Raw genomic sequence first — 24,708 nt, forward strand, 5'->3', positions numbered from 1 at the left:
CCCGCAGCTTCCTGCTGCCCTTCCCGCAGGACTGAACTCAGTATTTCAGGGTCATGGTCTTGGCAGGGAAAGCACCGAGCCCCAACCTGAAAAGGGGAGAAAGCCCCGTGGACGTGGCTGACCTATGCGATTTGGCCCTTTCCAGGACTCAAATCCTGCACCTTTGCCCAGCTGGTGCCTTACCCCACCGGCCCCATACCCAGCCCCACAGTTGACCTCACCTCAGTCTGTGCCACTGTAAATGTGTTCTGAGTGTTAAAACTTGCAGCCCAGGCGGGTGCGGTGGCTCAAGCCTGTAATCCCAGCACTTCGGGAGGCCGAGACGGGCGGATCACGAGGTCAGGAGATCAAGACCATCCTGGCTAACACGGTGAAACTCTGTCTCTACTAAAAAATACGAAAAACTAGCCGGGCGAGGTGGCGGGCACCTGTAGTCCCAGCTACTCGGGAGGCTGAGGCAGGAGAATGGCGTGAACCTGGGAGGTGGAGCTTGCAGTGAGCTGAGATCTGGCCACTGCACTCTAGCCTGGGCGACAGAGCGAGACTCCATCTCAAAAAAAAAAAAAAACCTGTAGCACAGGGTCCCCAGGGTTTTTCACGCCTCATGCCCCATAGCATGTTCATTTTACAGATGGGCAAACTGAGGCTGTGAGAAATCAAATAAGTACCAAAGACCCACAGCTAAGAACAGACACCTAGATTCAAACCCCAGTTGCCGTGACCCACAGACCACAGTACACTCCACTAGCTCCTTCAGGGTGCCCCAGAAGGGCTGGCAGATTGGGTTGAAATTAGTGAGTTTGAGGCCTAGGACAAGACAAGGGTCATGGTTTAGGTCTGCAGACGGGCTGGGAAAGCCACTCTGCCTCCGTGGGCCTTCTGAAACATAGGGAAGATTGTTTCTACTTGGCTGTAGAAAATCAGACCTCAGTGTGAAAGTGCTGGAAAAATGACTCCGAAATCTGGGTTTTTTCCTCTCTGGGTGGGAGTGTCTGTTCACTAAAGGGATGCCCAGGAATTTAACCCTAAATTTCTTTTGAGACAGGGTCTCTGTCACCTAGATTGTGCAGTGGTACAATCATAGCTCACTGCAGCCTCGAACTCCTGGGCTCAACCACACAACTATGGCTAATTTTTTTTTTTTTTTTTTGAGATGGAGTCTCGCTCTGTCACCCAGGCTGGAGTGCAGTGGCGTGATCTCAGCTCACTGCAACCTCCGCTTCCCAGGTTTAAGCAATTCTGCTGTCTCAACCTCCCGAGTAGCCGGGACTACAGACGTGCACCACCATACTCGAGTGTTTTTTGTTTTTTGTTTTTTTGTATGTTTAGTAGAGATGGGGTTTCACCATGTTGGTCAGGCTGGTCTTGAACTCCTAACCTCAAATGATCCACCCGCCTCGGCCTCCCAGAGTGCCGGGATTATAGGTGTGAGCCACCGTGCCCAGCCTGTTTTCTTATTTTTAAATTTCTTGTAGAGATGGGGGTCTTGCTATGTTGCCCAGACTGGTCTCAAACTCCTAGCCTCAAGTGATCCTCCCACCCCAGCCTCTCCAGTAGCTGGAACAATAGGCACGTGTACCACCATACGTGGCTAATTATTTTTTATTTGTTGTAGAGATGGGGTCTCACTGTGTAGCCCGGGTTCATCTTGGACTCTTAGTCTCAAATGATCCTCTTGCTTCAGCCTCCCAAAATGCTGGGATTACAGGTGTGAGCCACCATGCTCCACCAGAATGTAGCTCTAAATTTCACTGCGTTCATGGCTTTGTTTTCCCCAGGAGCTCCTGTGCTCTAAGCAACCAAAAGGAAGCATGGAAGTTTCAGCACCGCTGGTCTCTGTAGCCGTCTCCACCCCACCTCATACCCTGTGCAACAGCTGGTGATGTGCACTAGCCCTCCCCACCACCAGAGGCCCCAAGGGGTTGAAAGCAGAAACCCATTCTAGACACCCCTCTCCAACAAAGATAGTCCAGGATACACACTTATTCTCTGTGGAAAAAGAACTTGACTTTATTTAGAAAGTCTACAAAATACAGAAGGCGATAACTCGCTTGCTGTAAGTCAGGAAATAAATAAATTCTAGGAGCCGGGCAATATTTCTAAACTTTTTTTTTTTGAGACAGGGTTTTGCTGTGTTGCCCAGGCTGGAGTGCAGTGGTGCGATCTCAACTCACTACAGCCTCTGCCTTCTGGGCTTAAGTGATCCTCCTGCCTCAGCCTCCCAAGTAGCTGGGACTACAGGCATGATGAGCCACCAAGCATGGTTAATTTTTGTATTTTTTGTAGAGACGGGGTTTCACCATGTTGTCCAGGCTGGTCTCAAACTCTTGGACTCAAGCGATCCCTCTCCTTAGCCTCCCAAAGTGCTGGGATTACAGGTGTGAGCCACCGTGCCTGGCTTAAACATTTTTTGTTGTTGCTATCCGGCTTTCCCTAAATATAAGATAAAATGTGATTTATTTGCAGATATAAAATATAAAGTCCAGCTCAGGGCCATACGCCACTTTCCCCAGGGAACAGGAGCTCAGGCTCTGGCTGGGGAGAATAACTTAGATCCGTGCAATAAATAAACAGTGGGGAGGGGCAGTGGGGACCGTGTTGGGGGAGGGACTTGAGGCTGGGCTTCCCAGGAGAATGACAATCAAAGGCAGGGGTCAGCCCCCACCACACAGTGGACACTGACAGGGGTCGAGGTGGTACCCTTCTTCTTAGGACCCCACTCCAGGCTGTAGTAGGACTGCAGGGTCTGTCTCCTTATCTCCCTATTTGCCACAGCAGTCCATGGCCCCGTTTCTCTGACTGGCCAGCCCCTGGACACCCTGGCTGCAGGGACAGCCTAGGGCTGAACCAGGCCAGCTCTTTCCCACTCTTCCATCCATGTCACCTTCTCTCTCCCTCTGCTTCTCTCCCCCTCCCTTGCAGCGAGCAGTCTCCCAGGCCAGGGATGCCCTCCCACCACCTTTCTGAGTCCCTGTCCACTGTCCCCCTGAAAACCATGGCTGGAATGAATCTTAGGGCAGCAGTGAGGAAACCCAGATTTTGGTCCCAGCACAACCACTAAGTGAAATGTGACCTCGGGCCTGTTTCCCCATCTGTGAACTGGGTTTCACTAGTCTTCCTACCCACTCTTTTAGTTTCGGAAGGTCAGGCACCCCCAGGCCTAAACCAGAGGTGGAGGCATCTCTTCAGTGCAATTTCTCAGCAGGACGGCCCGTTAAGTCACAGCCAGCCAAACCTAGCTCTGAATCCTGGGAGGGTTTGGAGGATATATTGGCACAATCAGAGCAGTTTCCAAGATGAGGGGTGCCCTCTTCTCCTCCAACAGCTGTTCTCTAAGCCGGCTCTGTATCTCTCAATCTAAAAAGGCTAAACTTTCAGCCAAGGGCGATTCCAGATCCAGACCTCTGTCCCATCCCCAACCTACCAAAGTTCCCCTTCCCAGGGCCATGCGGTCCCAGTTTTGGGGGCTGCAAGAGGAAGACAGGGCCCATGGAGGGAGTGTGTGTGCACCAAGGGGCCAGTGCTGCAGAGAAATGGGGCCTGGGCACAGAGGCGGCGCTCAGGCACTTTGGGGAGGGAGCTGGAGCCGGAGGGGCGTGGCTGGGGCATGGCGGGGGCGGGCACTAGGAGCAGGAGGACGGGCCATGGGCGGGGTCTGCTCCGGGGGCGGGGCCAGACCCCGAGCCCGGGGTGGACTTGACGATGGTGATGACGCTGGCTGGCGCCACGAGCGTGGTGGGCCCGCGGGCTGCGGCCACAGAGCGCGCGAAGCCCTGCAGTGCCTCGCACTTGCCGCGCAGCGCGTCGAGCTCCAGGCGCATGGCGGCGTTCTCGCGCGCCAGCTTGTCCACCTCGCGCTCCAGCTCCGACTTCTGCTTCTGCAGCTCCTCCTTTTGGCACACGCGCTTCACGCGGCAGCTGGCGGCGTAGCCGCGGTTTTTGAGTGTGCGGCGCCGCTGCTTGAGCCGTGTCACCTCCTCGGCCGAGAGCCCGCGCAGGTGCCGGTTCAGCTCGCGCACCGACAGCCCCATCAGCGCCTCGTCCGACAGGTGCGGCGTGTTCTCGCTCAGCTCTCGCTTGATCTGCGGGCATGGGGAAACTGAGGCCCAGGGACTGGGGACGGTGCCCCGCTCCACACCTCGGTGTTCCTCTTTCACCGCCTTAGCCACCGAGGTGGTGGTTGGACTTGATCCAAAACCCTGAAGGGGAGCAGGAATCCGGGAAGGGGAAACCAGGCCAAACTAGGAGCCGGACACAAAAGGAGGCCACCCGGGGCTCAACCTGAATTCTAACCTAGCGCCAAGCCCTGGACTCAGCCAGAGAAACCCAGCCCGGAAAGCACCTTTGAATGCCCCAGGGGGCATTGACTCGATGGGGAAGGAGGATGGAGAGGGAAGTGACCTACCCCAGGGACATGCAGCCTGTGACCAGAGCCCAGGCCTCCTGGTCCCAGCCTGTGGCTGTGGCCCTTCCCTTCGGCATCATGAAGGCCTGGTGCCTGCTGAACCACCCAGGGGATTCCAGGAAAGAAGGGGAAGCTGGGATGAGGAGGCTCTACATGGGCAGGGAGGGAGGGCTTCACTGGGTTAACAGAGGCTGCCTCCTCACCTTTAGAGCTTTGCTGGATAGGGGATCCACAGACATGTTTGCAGAAGGTGCCCTCTGGGCCGCAGACCTAGGGTAGAAAGGAGGTCAAAGTCACCTTGTTTTGTTTTTGTTTTCCCATTTAGAATAAAATCCAAACTCACTACCTTGCCATTCAAGGCCTCTGCTATCTTAGAACTGATTCATACCTGCCACCTTCCTCTCTCCACATTGCTCCACAGGCCTCCTTGAATGGCTCCTTCCAGCCTCGGGAGCTGTGCACATGCTGTTCTCTTTACTGTTCTAGCTCCCCATGGTGACTCCTCATCATTTAGGTGTTTGCCCAATGTCACCGCCTCAAGAGATCTTCTTTGACCATTCCGGCTAAATGCCTCTTTGTGTCACATCACATAACCCCGCCTATTAACCCTTGTAACAGTCACCTCTTCTGCATTTCTTGTGCTTGGTTCCTCATCTATGATTTGTTTCTCCTTCCCACTCCTCCTCCACCAAAACAGAAGCCCATGAAGGCAGAGGCCTTGCCTGTCTCACCATGGCATCAATATGCCTAAATAAGTGCTTGGTATATAGTAGATGGCCCAGTAAGTGTGCACCAAATGAATAGATGTCCCTCTCCTGACCATTCTTCCACATGGGGCTTGGACATGTGCCTTTGATTTGATTTTTCAGAACTTTTTTTTTTTTGAGACAGTCTTACTCTGTCGCCCAGGCAGGAATGCAGTCGTGCGATCTCAGCTCACCTCCCGGGTTCAAGTGATTCTCCTGCCTCAGCCTCCCAAGTAGCTGGGATTACAGATGCCTGTCACCATGCCCAGCTAATTTTTTGTATTTTTAGTAGAGATGGGGTTTTGCATGTTGGCCAGGCTGGTTTTAAACTACTGACCTCAGGTGATACACCCACCTTGGCCTCCCAAAGTGTTGGGATTACAGTGTGAGCCACTGTACTCAGCTGATTTTTCAGAACTTTTTTTTTTTTTTTTTTTTTTTTTTTGAGACGGAGTCTCGCTCTGTCGCCCAGGTTGGAGTGCAGTGGCCGGATCTCGGCTCACTGCAAGTTCCGCCTCCCGGGTTTACACCATTCTCCTGCCTTAGCCTCCCAAGTAGCTGGGACTACAGGAGCCCGCCACCTCGCCCGGCTAGTTTTTTTGTATTTTTTTAGTAGAGACGGGGTTTCACCGTGTTAGCCAGGATGATCTCGATCTCCTGACCTCGTGATCCGCCCGTCTCGGCCTCCCAAAGTGCTGGGATTACAGGCTTGAGCCACCGCGCCCGGCCAGTAAATGCCTTTTTACAAAGCCCATCCGGCACCCCATAAGATACAATATCAGCCAGTCCCCTCTCTCCCCAGGCCTCCTTCATCTAGATCTCTGTTTTGGAAAAGCTTTTCCAGCTGCCTGGGGACTGCCCCACACTAACTCAGCATGCCCTAGGCAGATGGGGCAGCCATCCCTAGACCACTGAGGGCCTCTCATCTCCTAATCCCCCCTCCCACACGCCTGACAGCCGCATGTTCCTTCAACGACTATTTATTGAGCAGCTACTCTTTGCCAAACATGTAGTTGGTAATGGGGAGACAAAGGTGAATAAAACTCGTGGAGGGTCAGTGGTCATTGCTCTGGGCTGGAGAAGGGGACCAACTCCCAAAGGCCCCCATAAAGCAGCAGTCCGCTCTGTCCCTAGCTGATAGGATCTACTCCGCCATTCCTTGTGAACGTGAGTTTTCTCATCTGTCTCCAAGGGGAGGGGGCGGTAATAAGAAGCCAAGGAAAATGAAGGAAGATAGGCTGGGTGCAGTGGCTCACGCCTGTAATCCCAGCACTTAGGAGGCTGAGGCAGGCAGATCACCTGAGTTCAGGAGTTCGAGACCAGCCTGGCCAACATGGCGAAACTCCATCTCTACCAAAAATACAAAAATTAGCCAGGTGTGGTGGTGCACGCCTGTAGTCCCAGCTATTCGAGAGGCTGAGGCAGGAGAATTGCTTGAACCTGGGAAGTGGAGGTTACAGTGAGCCGAGATTGCGCCACTGCACTCCAGCCTGGGTGACAGAGCGAGACTTTATCTCAAAAAAAAAAAAAAGTAAAAAGAAAACAAAGGAAGATGTTTTGTGATCTGAGCTGTAGCATCCTATAAACACATGCCATATCGGAAAGAGCATTACCCAGTTTGGTGGACAGCAGAGGACAAGAGGCCAGGTTCAAGCCCTGGTTCCTTGAGCTGTCTGCAGGGCTGACCTCGCAGGTCGGCTCAGCCTCTGACACATTCTGGCAGGACCGAGGTGTCTCCCAGGGACAAGGTGGAGAAATGAAAACTACATGGACCTTGGTGCCAGACACACCTGGGGCCTTTTGGGGGTGGTCTCGCTCACTAGTTGTGGGGTTCTGGTAGGTTAGCCACTCTCTCTGTGCCTCACTTTCCCCCTGGGTGACACAGGTAGCTGTGTTAAGTCAGCTCATGTCACGCCTCTCTCAGGACCTTCCCACGGCTCACTGGAGTAAAGCCAGAGTCGTCACCATGGCCCACAATGTGCTGCAGAAAGTGATCCCCAGTGGCCGGGCGCAGTGGCTCACACCTGTAATCCCAACATTTTGGGGAGGCCAAGGTGGGTGGATCACAAGGTCAGGAGATCGAGACCAGCCTGGCCAACATGGTGAAACCCCGTCTCTACTAAAAATACAAAAATTAGCCAGGCGTGGTGACGGGCGCCTGTAGTCCCAGCTACTCAAGAGGCTGAGGCAGAAGAATCACTTGACCCCGGGAGGTGGAGGTTGCAGTGAGCCGAGATCATACCACTGCATTCCAGCCTGGACGACACAGTGAGACTCCATCTCAAAAAAGAAAAGAAAGTGCTCCCCAGCATGCCCTCTCCGACCTCAGTCCTGCTTGGCTCCCCTTTGCTTCCCCTGCCTCAGCCACACCTGCTGTTCCTCAACACAGGATGCATGCTCCTCTCCAGGACCTTCGCACTTGCTGGTCCCTCTGCTGGCATTTTTTTGTTTTCGGTTTTGTTTTTTTTTTTTTTTATACAGGGTCTCACTCACTCTGTTATAGGCAGGAGTGCAGTGACATGGTCAAAACTCATTGCAACCCCAAACTCCCAGGCTCAAGTGGTCCTCCTACCTCGGCCTCCCTAGTAGCTGGAACTACAGGTGCATGCCACCAAGCCTGGCCAATTTTTGTATTTTTTGTACAGACAGAGTTTCACCATGTTGCCCAGGCTGGTCTTGAACTCCTGGGCTCAAGCGATCCTCCTGCCTCTGCCTCCCAAAGTATTGGGATTATAGGCATGAGCCACCGCTCATGGCCTCTGCTGGCATCTTTGTTCCCTAGATAGCCACAAAGTTTGCTCTGTCACCTCCTCAGGTCTCTTCAGACCTCATGTTCACTCAATTTAGAATTTGCAACCCCTGATACACCCACAGACACGTGCACGCACACACACACACAGACTCCCCATGTTCCTTCCCCACTTCAGGTTTTCTCATGTGTAATTATCATGACTCACATATATGGTGGATTTGTTCAGTGTCTGTCCCTCCCAGCCCTCCGATTAGAATGCAAGCTCCATGAGGGCAGAGCTTATACCTCATTCACCGTGGCCTCCCTTGTGCCTAGAAGAGCGCCTAGTACCTCGTAGATGCTCAAGGAATGCTTGCTGAGTTCTCAGTGTGACTCAGGCCGAGGTGGGGACAGTCCAGGGCTTCTCAGGAAACTCCCCAGCCCCTCCCGGCCCACACAGTCAGGGGATCTGGCAGCTCAGAGGGAAGGAAGGAGTGGGACAGAAGGAAGTTGATGCTTGCAGAGATCCCCTGATGGGGCAGCCACTGTCACCCTTAAGCAGGAGAGTCTTAGGAGTCACACAGGTTGCGCTGGGGGTAGCTGGGTGGACCCAGAGTGCCAGGTCAGGACCCAGGCAGCTTTAGACCCCTGTGTGGATCCATGGTGAAGACCAGTGGCTTCATGGGGTGAACCCTGAGCTGCAACCCCCACTGCTGAACATGCCGGCTTAGCCTGGGCTCTGGCCTCAGTTTCCCTACCTAGCGCTTCAAATCCTAGGGGGCTCAGGCAGGCCCTGGCTGCCCACCTAGCTCTCCTTGGGGGCCTCTGTGCACTCCCATCCTACCTGGAAAAGTCGTATGAGATCTGTGGGCTACCTGACCTTTCAGACACTATCTGGAGATGTTTACATGTCAACCTCACTGATCCTACCCTTCAATGCAGGCCTTTTTTTTGTTTGTTTGTTTGAGATGGAGTCTGGCTCTGTCACCTAGGCTGGAGTGCAATGGCAGGATCTCAGCTCACTGCAACGCCCGCCTCCTGGGTTCAAGAGATTCGTTCTGCCTCAGCCTCCTGAAGAGCTGGGACTACAGGCGCCTGCCACCATGCCCAGCTAATTTTTGTATTTTTAGTAGAGACAGGGTTTCACCATATTGGTCAGGCTGGTCTCGAACTCCTAACCTCAGGTGATCCACCTGCCTCGGCCTCCCGAAGTGCTGGGATTATAGGTGAGAGCCACTGCACCCGACCCAATGCAGGCCTTTTAAGTGGTCACACTCACTGCCCTACACACACCTGGGGAGGTCCCAGCATGCCTCCCTGCTGCCCTCAGCTCATCCCCACACAGCAGCTGGACAATCTTTGCACCACGTGAATCTGACCATGCCACCAACCAGTTTAAAACTTTCCATGGTTCAGCTGGGCAGGGTGGCTTATGCCTGTAATCCCAGCACTTTGGGAGACCAAGGTGGGCAGATCACGAGGTCAGGAGATTTGAGACCATCCTGGCTAACACGGTGAAACCCTGTCTCTACAAAAAAATACAAAAAAAGTTAGCTGGGCATGGTGGTGGGCGCCTGTAGTCCCAGCTACTCAGGAGGCTGAGGCAGGAGAACAATGTGAACCCGGGAGGTGGAGCTTGCAGTGAGCCGAGATCGCGCCACTGCACTCTAGCCTGGGCGACAGAGTGATACTCCGTCTCAAACAAAACAAAACAAAACAAAACAAAAACCTTCCATAGATAGTTCCATAGATAGATAGTTCCCTACTATCCTAAGGACAGAGTCCAGACCTACCCTCACAGCACCCCAGGCCCTGTGTGTCCAGCCCCACGCCCATTTCCCACCACTGCCACTTCCACTCTGCTCCAGCCACACAGAATTTCTTTCACTTCCTCCCACCTGCACTTTCTTGCCTCTGAGCCACCTCCCACCCCATGACATCTCTTTCCCCTTACTCCCCGCTACACTGGCAGACTCCTACTCATCCTTTTGCCCTGGGTGTAGACATCTCCTCCTCCAGGAAGCCCTCCCTGATCCTTAGGACTTGTTAGGCACCCCTACCCCTGTGTGTAATGGGTTGTGTTTCCTTGCTGTCTCTCCACCAGACAGGGAGAGGCTGAACCAGCTCTGGGTGCTTGAGGCCACCCATCTCAAGACCTGGCAGGGAGCAGGCACTGGGGAAGGGTGGATGGGCGGAGTGTCTGACGCCATCACCCAGCTCGTCAGTGTCCAAACCAAGTTCCAAGCTGAAACGTCGTTCAGTACCTCCTGGCCCTGTCTCTAATTCTTCCTCCTCTCCAGCTGCTTCCTTGTGCCTGTTGGCAGAGCCAGTACAGATGCTAGGAGAATGGGAAGAGAACAGAGGGGATCCCAAAGGCGGGGTGTGGGAAACAGGGAAAGGAGCACTGGATTGGGAGTCAAGCTTGGGTTTAAGTCCCATCTCTGTTTTCTCAGGCTGTGTGACCTGGGGTGAGCCACTCCATCTCTCTGGGTCTCCACTTTCCCGTTTAAAGGATCAGAATAATACCTGCCTCGCAGGGTTTTGGTGCAATCAAGTGGTATACACTGTAGAGGTCAGTGAGCACCTGGGAGGTTAGAATTGCTGTCTGTACAGGAGGGGTCAGGCCTGTAGCCAGCACTGGGGTTTCACTCTGATTCAGCATCTCCCAGCTGGCGGCAGTCACACAGGGAACTGCAGGAAAGGCCCTTCGAGGCCATCAGGTCCTGCCTCCTCACTTGACTCAAGGGGAAGCAGAGACCCAGAGACGGGCATCACTTGCTTGAAGTCACACAACAGGTGTGAATGAATATCTGCAAAGGCCCAGGACTGAAACCTGGTCCCTTCACACCGTCATCTCCCTGGTTCGCCCAATCCTGAGGTAATGCCCAGAGACGGCAATAGAGTAGTCCAGGCTCATACAGCCAGCATGGGGTAGAATTCAGGCCTGAGAGTTCAAGACCAACCTGGGCAAGATGGCTAGACTTCATCTCCAAAAAATAAAAAGATTAGCCGGGTGCAGTGGTACACATCTGTGGTCCCAGCTACTTAGGAGGCTGAGGCAGGAGGACCCCTTGAGCCCAGGAATTCAAGGCGGGAATGAGCTGTGATCCTGCCACCGCACTCCCTGGGTGACAAAGCAAGACCCCGCCTCTTAAAAAAAAAATTAGCCAGGCATGGTGGCGGGCGCCTGTAGTCCCAGCTACTCGGGAGGCTGAGGCAGGAGAATGGCGTGAACCCGGAGGTGGAGGTTGCAGTGAGCTGAAATCGTGCCACTGCACTCCATCCTGGGCGACAGAGTGAAACTCCATCTCAAAAAAAAAAAAAAAAAAAGACAGCCAGGCAAGGTGGCTCACGCCTGTAATCCCAGCACTTTTGGAGGCCAAGGTGGGCGGATCATGAGGTCAGGCAATTGAGACCATCCTGACTAACACGGTGAAACTCCGTCTCTACTAAAAATACAAAAAATTAGCTGGGCGTGGTGGCACACGCCTGTAGTCCCAGCTACTCAGGAGGCTGAGGCAGGAGAATCGCTTAGAACCTGGGAGGTGGGGGTTGCAATAAGCCGAGATTACGCCACTGCACTCTAGCCTGGGCAACAGAGTAAGACTCCGTCTCAATAATAATAATAATAATAATAATAATAATAATAGAATTCAGGCCTGAGGCCACATGGAGCCACTCACCTCTTCCCTGTGTGGCCCTGGCAGGGCAACCTCCCTGGGCCCTGTTTCCCTAGCCCTGTGAAGATGAAGCTGGATTTGCCGGTTTCCAAGGCCACCCCAGCTCTGATTCTCCGCGATTTGTGTTGGGCCCCCTAGGGATATGATTTGCAAGTGACAGCTACGTGTCCAGGCCCCCTTGCCAGCCGTTTGGGGAGCTGGCACGTGCAGTGATGCTTGGGCCACCTGAGCTACACAGAAAGACCCAATGGGAGAAGGGAGGCCTCTCCCCACGCAAGTTAATCAACTGCCCGTTGGGTGCTGCGGCTGATAAAGAACCTCAGAGGCACAGCCTGGCCTCATGCACAAGTCATTTTTCCTGTGTCCTGGATTCCTTGCTAAGTGGTAATGATCATAATAATCTTAGTGTGTAAAATGTAAGAGGCTTAGGGAAGGCTGGGCACGGTGGCGCACGCCTGTAATCCCAGCACTTTGGGAGGCCAAGGTGGGCAGATCATCTGAGGCCAGGAGTTCAAGAACAGCCTGGCCAACATGGTGAAATCCTGTCTCTACTAAAAAAAAAAAAAAATGCAAAAATTAGCTGGGTGTGGTGGCGCACACCTCTAGTCCCAGCTACTTGAGAGGCTGAGGCAGGAGAATTGCTTGAGTCTGGGAGGTGGTTTCAGTGAGCCAAGAACAAGCCACTGGACTGTAGCCTGGGCAACAGAGCGAGACTCCGTCTTAAAAAAAAAAAAAAAAAAGAGGCATAGGCAAGAAAGATCACCTCATCTCGCCATCATCCCACTATCCACAAGCAACAGAGACATCACTAACCACACACAGCACCAGTTCCCAGTGAGGCAGGACACAGCCCCTGAGTCTTTCTCAGCACAGAACTGTTTTCTCCTGGGCTTGGACACAGCCTCAGAATCCTCAACAGTGCCTCCAGACCAGGCCCGAGAGACGGAACTGAGAGACGGAACCATCAGCCATTCCCTACCCTTGATAATAGTGGAAGCTGGCTGTGTTTGTAAATACCCTCAGGCGCTAGGAAGGTTTTGAACCTGCTCTTCCCCCACTCCTCCTTGCCCTCCTGTCCCAGCCTCAGCCCCCTCAACTGCATCCTGGATGTCAGCTGAGGCACCCACGTTTGCCCAGGAATGTCCTAGCTCAGCAAAGTCAGGCAATCACAGAGGGAAAGTCACAAGAAGGGGGAACTTTCTGGTAACCTCAGGCTTTCCGCAGGCAACCCCAGGCCAGGGGCTGCCAAGGGGCCTGGGTCCTCTGCCTTTGCCAGGCTGCCTGACCCTGGGCCTGAGAAATAGTAGCTCATCCAATCCCCTGTTAGGCACTGGAGGCAACCAAGCCACTGTTTGGCAGCAGTGGTGGACTGGAACCCAGGGGTCCTCTCTCTTCTATTCCGGCCACCACCGCCTCTCCCTGGCTTCTTCCCTTGGAAGCCAGCAGAGCTGACCTCCAGGGTCTGCAGGTTCATGACGCCTTCTGGAGGCATAAGGAGAGAGGTGACTCTTGAGGGACTGACAACTGCCTTGTCCAGTCAGCAGCCACAACCCTCCAACGTCCCCCTCCCTGGCCCCAGCAGTCCACTCCAGAGACATCCTGTAGAAGGCCCACCCGCTGGCATGGGCTCCTCTCTGGCTGCTGAGCCATTTTGCTTGCTCTGTGAGGACAGAGGGAAAAAATGTGTTTTCCTAGGTCTTGGCAGCCAGCTCTGCTGGAGCCGCCTCCCTGCTGGAAGGGGAGCAAGGCTGGGAGAACCCAGCACCACAGAGAAGCAACGGCCTGGGGTTCCAGCCCTAGTTCTGGCACCCTCTCACACTCACTGTGTGGCTTCAGGTACAGCATTCCCTCTCTCTGGGCCTCAGTTTTCCCAATATGCCAAACCTCCTCCAAGTCTAAGGTACCTTCCAACAATGACTATCTCTGAGTTTAGAGTTTCAGATTCTGGCTCAGAGCTCCAAGACCACAAGCAGAATGGAGGTAGGGAAAGGAAAGTGGTGAAGGCTTCCTGAAGGTGGGGGCATGAGACGCAAACTATCAGACTATCAGACTAGCCCTCTTCTCCACCTGCACAGCCACAGACCACTTCCTCTTTCATCTGGACCATGACCACAGCTGCCTGCTCACCAGCCTCTTGCCTTGCCCTCTGTCTCCAATCCCCACCATTGATCCTCCCGCAAGAGCTGTCAGAGGAATCACTACTGACACAAAACCACGAGCCTGTCCGTGCTTGGCTCATTTCAAAACCCTGCAATGCCAGCCTCCCCACAAACCCACACAGTAGGGTCCTCAGGCCTCAACCATGTTCCTGTCCACTCTCTCCCAGGATCATATGCTAACAAATGAATGAACAGATAGCAAATTCTACTATCCCTGAATGTTTCCCAAAGGGACAAGCGGGCAGTGCATGCCAGTGTGTGTAAGAGAGGAAGTTGCCTGAGCCCTGAAGGATCTGCTCGCTTTTGGGAGACTGCTTCAAGATTCCTCCAGCCTCTGCCCTCGCTTCCTGTTTCTCTGGGGTTTCCAGGCCTTTTTCTGCATATGTTGTGGAGCTCTTCGAGGACAGGGATCCAGGGCTCATTCATTCAATCAGCAAACATCCGAGAAGCACCCATTGTGTTCCAGGCTCTGTGCTGGGCCCTGGAGACCCTGAAGTGAATCACAGTTCCTGCCTTCAAGGGCTTTGCAGACAACCACCACTCTATCAGACTCAGTGCACTAGTCACCTCCCCAGGGAAGCCTTCCTTGATTGCCCTGGCTAAGTCAGAGCGCTGTTATGTACTTTCAAACCACAGTGACTTCTCCCTCACATCACCCATCTCAGCTGTGTTTTGCATTTACTTCTGTGGATCTTTCTTCAACTCTGTGTCCACTGCTCAGCTGTAAGCTCCCAGAGGTCAGTCTCTGGATCTGATCTGTTCATCTCATCCCTGGCATCTGGTCCAGGGCAGGGACCCAATGGCAATGCAGGGCCCAGAGGTGATTCAATGGGAAGTTAAACCTCTCAATGCTAACTTTTCATCTGGGACTGAGTCAACCAGCCACTTCCCCTCATCTCCTGACCCCAGGCCCTACTTTGGAATGTTTCCTGCCCAGCTTTGAGGGTGGGCCTGTCTGGTTCCTGTGCTCCTGGCCCCAACCCCCCTGACTCAAACCCCACCTACTCTTGGGTACCCCCAGCTCCTGGCATGGGGCTGTCGGCTCTTTCTCTTCCACAATTCACCTGGAAAATATGCTGTCTGCAGTCTGAGACTTCCAGAGCTTCCCCCTTCTACCCACCATCCTGCCATCCTGGCTGTTATCTAGTTCCAGTGGCAGATGGGAACACTGAGGGTCTCAGCTGCTGCAGCAGAGCTCACCCAGGGTTCAAAGATCCAAAGTCAAAAGATCATTGGTTCCTCACACTAGGAAGTTCCATTGCTCCCCTCCCATGATTCCCTAGCCTGTGGGTGGGTGGAGGGGGAAGGTGGATTAAGACCAAGGAATCTCTAGCCCCCAGCCCATCCTGCAGGCTGCTACAACAAACAGGTGCTTTCTGCAGGGCTATTGGGTGAGTGGGTAGGTGGTGGCTAGGTCAGGCCCCACCCCTCGCTCATTAACCCTTCCTGCAGAGGCCTATCCCCACTGCCTGCTGACCCTGCCTGGCCCAGGGTGAGGACTCGGGGTCTGCCGGCTGGCTCAGAGCCTCAGCTAGCTTCCAGCGTCCAGCTCTAGGTCGGTCTGGTCTCACTAGTCCCACTTGTGAACTGAAACTACCAGGAGGGCGGAAACCGGCTCCACCCCATCCTCCAAGACCTAGCAGGTACAGCCTCCAGAACCCGGACTAGCGAGAAAGCCTGTGGTCCTCTCCCTGCCCCGCACCTTTGCAGTCAAGGTTTTCTGGCCCTTCCTGTTCTCACGGGACTGAGGGGATGGGCAACCCTGGGAAGAACGAGAGTAAGTTGGCTTTTCCCTCCCTAGGGAGCCCCAAAATCTGGGGACAAGAACCTGGGCTCCAACTCACTTTGTTACCAGATCCACCAGGGTGCCAAGCCGGGGTGGCTCACACCCCTCACTCCTAGCTTAGCTGGGTGAGGTCTTTGATACCTTGCCCCACCCTGTGGCTGCGGGCACCGGCTCTGGGCGGGGGACAAACACTGGGGTCACGTGGCGGAGGCCCTGGGAAACTCCGGGGAGAGCGGGGACCGGACAGCCCTGGGTAGTGGGACTGGGGAGGCCCGGGCCAGAATTCCCAGACCCCGTGTGAAGACGCATGGGTCCGCTTCCTTCGCTCGGGTCCTTGTTCCGCGTTTACTCCGGTGGCCAGCCCAGGGCACGCCCTCTCCGAGGTACACACCGCTGGTGTACAGGCCCCAGGGAGCGCGCGCGCGGACACGCACACACAAGCACACACGCGCACACACAGCACAACAGACACACGCCCCCCGAGGTACACCGCGCACGCACGCACCGGGCAGGATACCCAGGCCGCCCGCCAGGGAACACACGCCCGACCGCCCGCCCTCAGACGTAAACAAACCGCGCACGCACCGCCCGCCGGCGCCGGGCCAGGGCCTGTTCCCACCGAAGTCACGTAGGAGCACAGCGCCCCCGCCCCCGCCGGGCGGACGCGGAGATCGCCAGCCTGCGCTGCCCCTTCCTCCCCGGCGCCGCCGCCTCCCCGCCCGCGCCCCGGGAAGGGGCCCCGTCTCCACCCCCACTCCGCTGAGCTGGCCTCGGCCCCGTCCTCGGCGTCCCCGGGACGGCCGCTCCCTCCTCCCCCGCCCCGAGCCGTCGGGCGATGGAGCCCCGAGAGCCCCGACGGATCGGGCCCCGGCGCCCACCCCAGGCGCGTCCTGGGGCGGGAAGCCCTGCCGCCTCGGGGTCCCGCGCACCGCCCTCCTGGCCCCGCGTTCCTCACCCGCCTCTGGGCCCTCTTGGCCCGGCGCACTCGCACGCGCGCGTCTCGCCGCTGTCCCGGCCGCTGTCCCGGCCCGCGCTCTGGTCCGTCTCCCCTCCGCTCTGAGCCGCAGGTCGCTCTGAATCGGGCGCTCGGGAGCGCCGCGCTGAGTTTTGTTGTGGGGAGGGCGGCGCAGGGGGCCGAGGCCGCGCGGAGTTGTAAGGCGAGCTTCCCGGAATTACTCACTCACAGGATTCCTTTCATTCATAAAAACCCAGTCATGCGGTGACGTCACCGCCCCGGCCGCCCTCCGGCCAGGAGCGGCCGCCTGGTCCCTCGGCCCCGCCCCTGTCTGACCCCGCCCCCTGGTAGCCCCGCCCCCGGGGCCGTTTTGGTTCCAGTGCTCGTTGGGTGCGTTCACGTGACACCTCGCGAGAACCCCGTGGGTGTAGGTGTCATTGGCTCATTTTGCAGTCAGTGGTCCTGGCCCTCTTCTTTCGACCTACACCTTCTGCCTTAATGATCTCATCCAGTCCCGTGGCTTTAAATGACATCTATATGACCATGAGCCCCAGGTGTGTATGTCCAGAGCGAACAGCTTCTCTGAGTTCCAGACTCATAGCCAGCTGCCCACTCTGCACCTCCAGTGGGTGTCAGATGGGGACTGCAGAGGACTTGGCCCAAAGACCGCTCCTGATGTCAGCCCTACCTCCGCTCCCCTGCCATCCCATCTCAGCTGCTCAAGCCAAAACCTGGGAGCCTGGCTCCATCCCTCACTCTCCCTTCCTTCCCACCTCAGGACTCAAGCTAGTGGTGTCTCCAGGTCTCCTGCATAGGACCACTTCTCACCACTTCCAGTCATGGCACCTGTTCTCAGCACCATCAGCTTACCCGGACAATGGCAGCAGCCTCCGGATAGATAGGATCCCTACTTTGCCTCCAAAGTCTTTCTTTCTACACCAGCCAATGTTCTTCTCAAAACAAAGCTCAGGTTGTTTACACACCTCCTTTGGCTACTTTCTCTCCATCCACTGCTCTTCGGCCACAGTGCCCTTCTTTCTGTCCCCCAAACATACCGAGCTCATTCCTGCAACAGGCCTTTGGCACTGGCTGTCTCGTCTTCTGTTCACTTGCCTGGCTGTTTCTCATCTTTCACGTCAGCCCAGATGTCACTGCCTCAGAGAGACCTTTCCTGACCACCCTGGTTAAAGCAATCTTCACCTCTGAATTTTTATTTTTATTTATTATTATTGCTTTTTTTGAGACAGGGTCTCACCCTGTCACCCAGGCTGGAGTGCAGTGACACAACCTCCTTCTCCCGGACTCTAGCCATTCTCCCACCTCAGCCTCCCAAGTAACTAGGAGGCTGAGGTGCACGCACCACCATGCCAGGTTCTTTTCTGTATTTTTTTTTTTTTTTTTTTTAGAGACAGGGTTTTGCCATGTTGTCCAGACTGGTCTCAAACTCCTGAACTCAGGCAATCCACCCACGTTGGGCTCCCAAAATGATGGGATTACAGGTGCAAGCCACCACACCCAGGCTTGAAATTTGTTCTTATATTACCTTAATACTTCTGTAGGGTGTTTTGTCATTTATGTATGTGAGTGCTGGTTATTGTCTGTCTGTCTTCCCCAACCAGAATGTATGTTTTATGAAGGCAGGCCTTGTCTCTTTTTCTTTTTTTTTTTTTTTTTTTGAGACAGAGTCTCACTCTGTTGCCCAGGCTGGAGTGCAGTGGCATCATCTTGGCTTAGTGCAACCTCTGCCTCCCAGGTTCAAGCAATTCTCGTGTTTCAGCCCCCCATTAGCTGGACTACAGGTGCGTCACCATGCCTGGCCAGGCTGGTCTTGAACCCCTGACCTCAGGCCACCCACCTCGACCTCCCAAAGTGCTGGGATTACAGATGTGAGCCACTGCGCCTGGCCAGGCTTATCTTGTTCACACTGCCTGCCCAGTGCCTGGAATAGTGCTTGGCACGTAGTAGGCCCACAGTAAATACATGTTGAAGGAATACATGACTGGAGGCTCAGAGAGGTGAAAGTGACTTTCTAAATTCACTTGGCTAGGAAGTACCAGCACTGGAATTGGAATCCAGGTCTGAATGATTCCTGGCCCAGATGTTTGAGGGTACATCGCAGGGGAGGAGGGCCACATAAACATGAGGGCTGTGTGCCGTGGTGGGAAGCCCCACCCAAAAGAGATGGCTTCAGAGGCCACATAGGGGGTGGGTGTTGCTGTTCATCCCCCGCTTTCCTTTGCTCATGATGTCCCCACTGCCTGAAATTCCATCGCTCCCACAGTCTCTCCTGTGAAGCCGACATCATGGTACTTCCTCCACTGTGGAGGGCATAGGACCTCTCCAAATGGGGAGGCCTCTGTGTGGCACCCTGATCACCAGCAAGGATCCCCGCTTTTCTTGGTGTAGCGAATTCGATTTCAGCGCCCTTGTCTTGCTTTCCTGCCTCTGTGCCTTGGTCCACCAGACACTATGACTTCTTTCCCTTCCCTCCCACAGGCCGTGGGTTTGGTATGCAAATTGGCCCACTAGTTTCCCAGATGACCAAATGTTGAGGCAGCTCTGTCTAGCACTCAAAAAACCAATTGCTCACTCATCTCCATGTGCATAGCTACAAGAGCCACCTAGGTTAACTTTTGTAACCTTTGGGGTACAAAAGTTCTTAATTTTAGAAACTGCACAATGGGGTCTATTTTCTCTACTCCCCACCCCCTTTAAAAATAAAAACAAAACAAAACAGGGTCTTGCCCTGTTGCCCAGGCTGGAGTGCAGTGGCATGATCATAGCTCACTGCAGCCTTGAACTTCTGGGCTCAAGCGATCCTCTCACCTCAGCCTCCCGAGTGGTTGGGACTACAAGTGTGCATCACTGTGCCTGGATAATTTTTCTATTTTTTGCAGAGATGGGGGTCTCACCATATTGCACAGGTTGATCTTGAACCCTTGGCCTCAAGCCTTCCTTCTACCTCAGCCTCCCAATCTACTCCCTTTTTTATTAGTTTCTCAGGAGCTGGGGCCACGCCTGGAACACTGTAGGTGCTCAACTAGTGAGTGAATTCCCAGTGGACCTGAACAACACTTCTGGACACCATGCTGCCTATATCCTTTACTCCCATCCCCAGCCCGCCAGAACAAGGGGTCAGTGCCTCACTATCCACCCTGCAGGGACTGCTTCCCATAGGCATAGCTCCCTTTCTGGTCAAGATCAAGGGCCATGGTGCAATGTCCTACTTAAAAGTGGGGGCTCAGGCCGGGCATGGTGGCTCACACCTGTAATCTCAGCACTTTGGGAGACTGAGGCAGGAGGATCATTGAGCCCAGGAGTTCGAGACCAGCCTGGGCAATATGGTGAAATCTTTTCTCTATTTAAAAAAAAAAAAAAAAAAAGAGAGAGAAAGGAAAAAAAAAGAAAGAAAATGATCATCAGGCAGCCACCATAGTAATCATGGGTTGCAGCAAGAATCACCAATGGATATGAAAGCTTGATGAGAAAGTATTTACATAGTTTCAGCTTATTTCCCCACAAGATGATAATTAATTATGGAAGGAAAAATCATAACTCTGCAGTGGAGAAATTTGGCAGACACAACCTTCGCTAAGTGATCAAAGTTAATATCACCAGTGAGGGGCAAATTGCCATGGAGTTTGCAGATGAGATAATAGTATCGTATCGATGCCCAACTTCCTGACTTCAGTGCTTGTCCTGTGGTCATAGAAGAGAATGTGTCCTTGATTTTAGGAAATATACACTGGAGTATTTATTTATTTATTTATTTGAGACGGAGTCTTGCTGTCTCACCCAGGCTGGAATGCAATGGCACGACCTTGGCTCACTGCAACCTCTGCCTCCCAGGTTCAAGTGATTCTCCCGCCTCAGCCTCCTGAGTAGCTGGGATTACAGGCACCCACCATCATGCCCGGCTAATTTTTGTATTTTTGTAGAGACGGGGTTTCACCATGTTGGCCAGGCTGGTCTCATGGTGATCCGCCCACCTCGGCCTCCTGAAGAGCTGGGATTACAGGTGTGAGCCACCGCGCCTGGCCCACTGGAGTATTTAGAGGTAAAGGGCCTCATGTTTGCAGTTTACTCTGACATGGTTCTGAAAATAATACATGTAGATAGATAGCGTTATGGGTAGAATTTCATAATATTAAAATGTATATTTTGAAGTCCTAATGCCTAAAAATCTCAGAGTGTGATTGTATTTGGAGACAAAGTTGTAAAAGGCGTAAGTAAATTAAAGTATTTACGGTAGGCCCTAATCCTACCTGACCGATGTCCTTATAAGAAGAGAAAATTTGGCCAGGTGCAGTAGCTCACGCCTGTAATCCCAGCACTTTGGGACGCCAAGGCAGGCAGATCACTGGAGGTCAGGAGTTTGAGACCAGCCTGGCCAACATGCAAAACCCTGTCTCTCCAAAAAAAAAAAAAAAGTTTAGTCGGGCGTTGTGGCACATGCCTATAATCCCAGCTACTCAGGAGGCTGAGGCAGGAGAATGGCTCGAACCCGAGAGGCAGAGGTTGCAGTGAGCCGAGATCGCACTACTGCATTCCAGCCTGGGCGACAGAGTGGGACTCTGTCTCAAAAAAAAAAAAAAAAAAAAAAAAAATTAAAAAAAAAAATTGTTTTTTGAAAGTAGGGACTCTCAAGTCAGCCTGTCGGGTTCAGATCCTGGCCCCACGCCTCACCAGCTGACCTCATCTCCACCATCTATAAACCGGGCTTACTAATAGTGCCTCCTTTTAGGCTGTGAAACAAGGTAATGTGTTTGCACTTACAAGCCTCTGGCACAGCGCTTAGTATGTAATAACAGGTCAATAATATCAGGTTAGAGACAGGAGTCCTCTAGAGCAGGGGTCCCCAGACCGCAGGCCGAGGATCGGCGCCGGTCTGTTCGTGGCCTGTTAGGAACCAGCGGGCTGAGTGAGCATTACAGCGTGAGCTCCGCCTCCTGTCGGATCAGCAGTGGCATTAGAGTCTCAGATAGGAGCGCGAACCCTATTGTGAACTGCCCGTGTGAGGGATCCAGGTTGTGCGCTCCTTATGAGAATTTAACTACTGCCTGGTATGCCTGATGACCTGAGGTGGAACAGTTTCTTTTTTCTTTTTTTTTTTTGGAGAGTCTCGCTCTATCCCCCAGGCTGGAGTGCAGTGGCGCCATCTTGGCTCCCTGCAACCTCCGCCTCTTGGGTTCAACTGATTCTCAGGCCTCATCCTCCTCCGAGTAGCTGGGATTACAGGCACGCACCACCACGCCCGTCTAATTTTTGTATTTTTAGTAGAGTCGGGGTTTCGCCATGTTGACCAGGCTGGTCTCAAACTCCGTACCTCAGGTGATCCGCCCCCCTCAGCCTCCCAAAGTGCTGGGATTACAGGCGAGAGCCACCGCACCCGGCCACTGGAACAGTTTCATCCCGAAACCATCCCCCACCCACACTCCCCACTCTCCACCCCCAACCCCATCCCCCATCTGTGGAAAAGTTGTCGTCTATGAAACGGTCCCTGGTGTCAAAAGCAGAGGTAATGGACAGAGTGATCAGTTCCCCGAATGCCCAGGGAGCACGCCCTGGGTACCGGGTGTGGCGCTCCTGTGTGTCAGGTCGCCCTCAATCCTCTCCACGTCTTAGCACCTAGGTGTTATCATGGCCACGTTGCAGATGAGGAAATCGAGACTGTGGCAGGTGAGGAACCTTGCCCAGTATTGCACAGTTAGTCCCTGGCAGAGAAGGACTTGAACTCAGGCTGGTCTGACTTGAGGACTGTGCTTTCTCCTGCTGCCCCCGCCAGAATGACTTGCTGGGTTTTTTATGGAGAGAGTCGATATTTCACGTGGGCCACTTCAGAGTCTGACCATAATTAGAACATATGCCATTTCTGCACGTGGGCATCCCTGGGTGGGATCCTGGAGGACACTTGTGCCCTCCTCCCCCTCTTCTTCCTCTTCCTTTCCCTCTACTTTGTCAATCCTAAGGCAAACCAGGCAGGGCCTGGTAGAGGGAGTCTCTGACCAGGGCCACTGTCTGCAATACAAGGGTCCTGAATCTGGGCTGGAGATGTGATTGTTCAGCAGAGAGAAAAACGGTTTGAGTAAACCCAAACAACCGGGCCGGGCACAGTGGCTCACGCCTGTAATCCCAGCATGTTGGGAGGCCAAAGCAGATCACTTGAGGCCAGGAGTTCGAGACCAGCCTGGCCAACATGGTGAAACCCTCGTTTCTACTAAAAATACAACAATTAGCCCAGTGTGGTGGCAGGCGCCTGTTGCCCCAGCTACTCAGGAGGTTGAGGCAGGAGAGTCGCTTGAACCCAGGAGGCGAAGGTTGCAGCGAGCTGAGATCTTGCCACTGCACTCTAGCCTGGGCAACAGAGCAAGACTGTCTCAAAAAAAAAAAAAAAAAAAAAAAAAATCCAAACAACCCCAGTACCTACTGTAATTATTTTTTTGTTTTGTTTTATTTTTGAGATGGAGTCTTGCTCTGTCGTCCAGGCTGGAGTGCAGTGGTGCGATCTCAGCTCACTGCAAGCTCCACCTCCCGGGTTCCCACCATTCTCCTGCCTCAGCCTCCCGAGTAGCTGGGACTACAGGTGTATTATTGTTTATGAATCACATTTATGTGCTTAAGAGCTGTCATCTCACAAAATTCTATGAAGTATCTGTATCACCCCCACTTTATAGATGAGGAAACTGAGGCTAAGTGGGCTGAAGCCATTTGCTAAGGGCCCTTCCCACCCACATGTGAGTATGAACCTTTCTCCACTTCACCAGCACTGGGAGTTTTCATTGTCTAAGCTCTGCTAATTTCCTAGGCAAATGACGTTATAGTATTTAAATTTGCATTTCTGTGAATAGGAATGAGCTTGAACACATTCCCATTTGCTTGTTAACCAGTTGGGTTTTTTCTTCTTTTGTTCGTGTGCTTTGCCTATTTTAGAGAATACATTTTTATGTTTGCAAACTGATATTTTAGGAAGCTGAAACAGTACTGCACATATTCCATTTTTCCCCAGCCCTCCATCATTTTCCCTCTAAAACCTCCCCCCTCCCCACCCCCAGCAGCTTCAATATACCTGGAGATGTGCCAGCCCTGGTCTGAGTCCTTTTGTGCCAAGTCTGTAAAACCATCACTGGGGCACTGCTGCTCCATCCACCTCACTCCTGCACGCCAGCTGCTCTGGCTTCTGGAGAGAATCCAGCATCGCGACCACAACCACCACCGCAACGACAGCTGCAGTCACGACAAGGCCATCTTCACCAGCCATAGCCAGATCCTCAGAGCTTCCAGGAATCCCTGGAGTACTCACCTCTCTCCTTCATCCGCAGGCCTTCATCCTCATCTCCATTGAACCCGCTCTCCTGCCACTTCCAGAGGAAGCAGAGGCCGCGTGATAGGCACTGCCTCCACCCTCTGCACCTGCCCTTCCCTCTCCCTCACTATCTCCTCAGAGGCTGTCCTTTGTCTTGCCCCAAACCCACCTCTCCTCCTTCTAGAATCCTCATGCCCACACCCCAGTCCCTATCCCCTCCCTCTGAAGCAAATGGCTTCAGCCCTCCTAGCCTCGGTTTCCTTATCTATAAAGTGAGGGTGATACAGATACTTCACAGAATTTTGTGAGATGACAGCTCTCAGGCACATCAACGTGATTCACAAACAATAATAGCCGGGCGCGGTGGCTCACGCCTGGAATCCCAGCACTTTGGGAGGCCGAGGTGGGTGGATCACAAGGTCAGGAGTTCAAGACCAGCCTGACCAACATGGTGAAACCCCGTCTCTACTAAAGATACAAAAATTAGCCTGGTGTGGTGGCATGCGCCTGTAATCCCAGCTACTAGGGAGGCTGAGGCAGGAGAATCATTTGAAACCTGGAGGCAGAGGTTGCGGTGAGCCAAGATCGCGCCATTGCATTCCAGCCTGGGTGACAGGGTGAGACTCCATCTCAAAACAAAACAAAACAAAACAAACAAACAAAAACAATAATAACAGTGGGTACTGGGGTTGTCTGGATTTTTTTTTTTTTTTTTTTTTTTTTTTTTTTTTGAGACAGTCTCTTTCCGTTGCCCAGGCTGGAGTGCAGTGACAAGATCTCAGCTCACTGCAACCTCTGCCTCCTGGGTTCAAGTGATTCTCCTGCCTCAGCCTCCCAAGTAGCTGGGGCTACAGACACCTGCCACCTCACTGGGGATGGGACTGAAATATCTCCAAGTGGCTGCCATCTTTAGCAGCCACCCCTGAACCCCACCCTCACCCTA

The 24,708-nt window shown here is 53.6% G+C and overlaps 1 protein-coding gene across 1 annotated transcript; it reads right to left on the reverse strand.

Moving 5' to 3' along the window:
* Positions 1-1,982: 1,982 nt before the first annotated feature.
* Positions 1,983-16,693, reverse strand: MAFF (MAF bZIP transcription factor F). The gene is made up of 3 exons (XM_007975742.3): positions 16,463-16,693; positions 4,609-4,675; positions 1,983-4,082 (listed from the first exon to the last, which is right to left on the reverse strand). The coding sequence occupies exons 2-3, from the start codon at positions 4,642-4,644 to the stop codon at positions 3,624-3,626; spliced, it is 495 nt and encodes a 164-aa protein (XP_007973933.3). The 5' UTR covers positions 4,645-4,675; positions 16,463-16,693; the 3' UTR covers positions 1,983-3,623.
* Positions 16,694-24,708: the final 8,015 nt, after the last annotated feature.

Source organism: Chlorocebus sabaeus, chromosome 19 (assembly GCF_047675955.1).
Source record: "Chlorocebus sabaeus isolate Y175 chromosome 19, mChlSab1.0.hap1, whole genome shotgun sequence".
Taxonomy (NCBI): domain Eukaryota; kingdom Metazoa; phylum Chordata; class Mammalia; order Primates; family Cercopithecidae; genus Chlorocebus; species Chlorocebus sabaeus.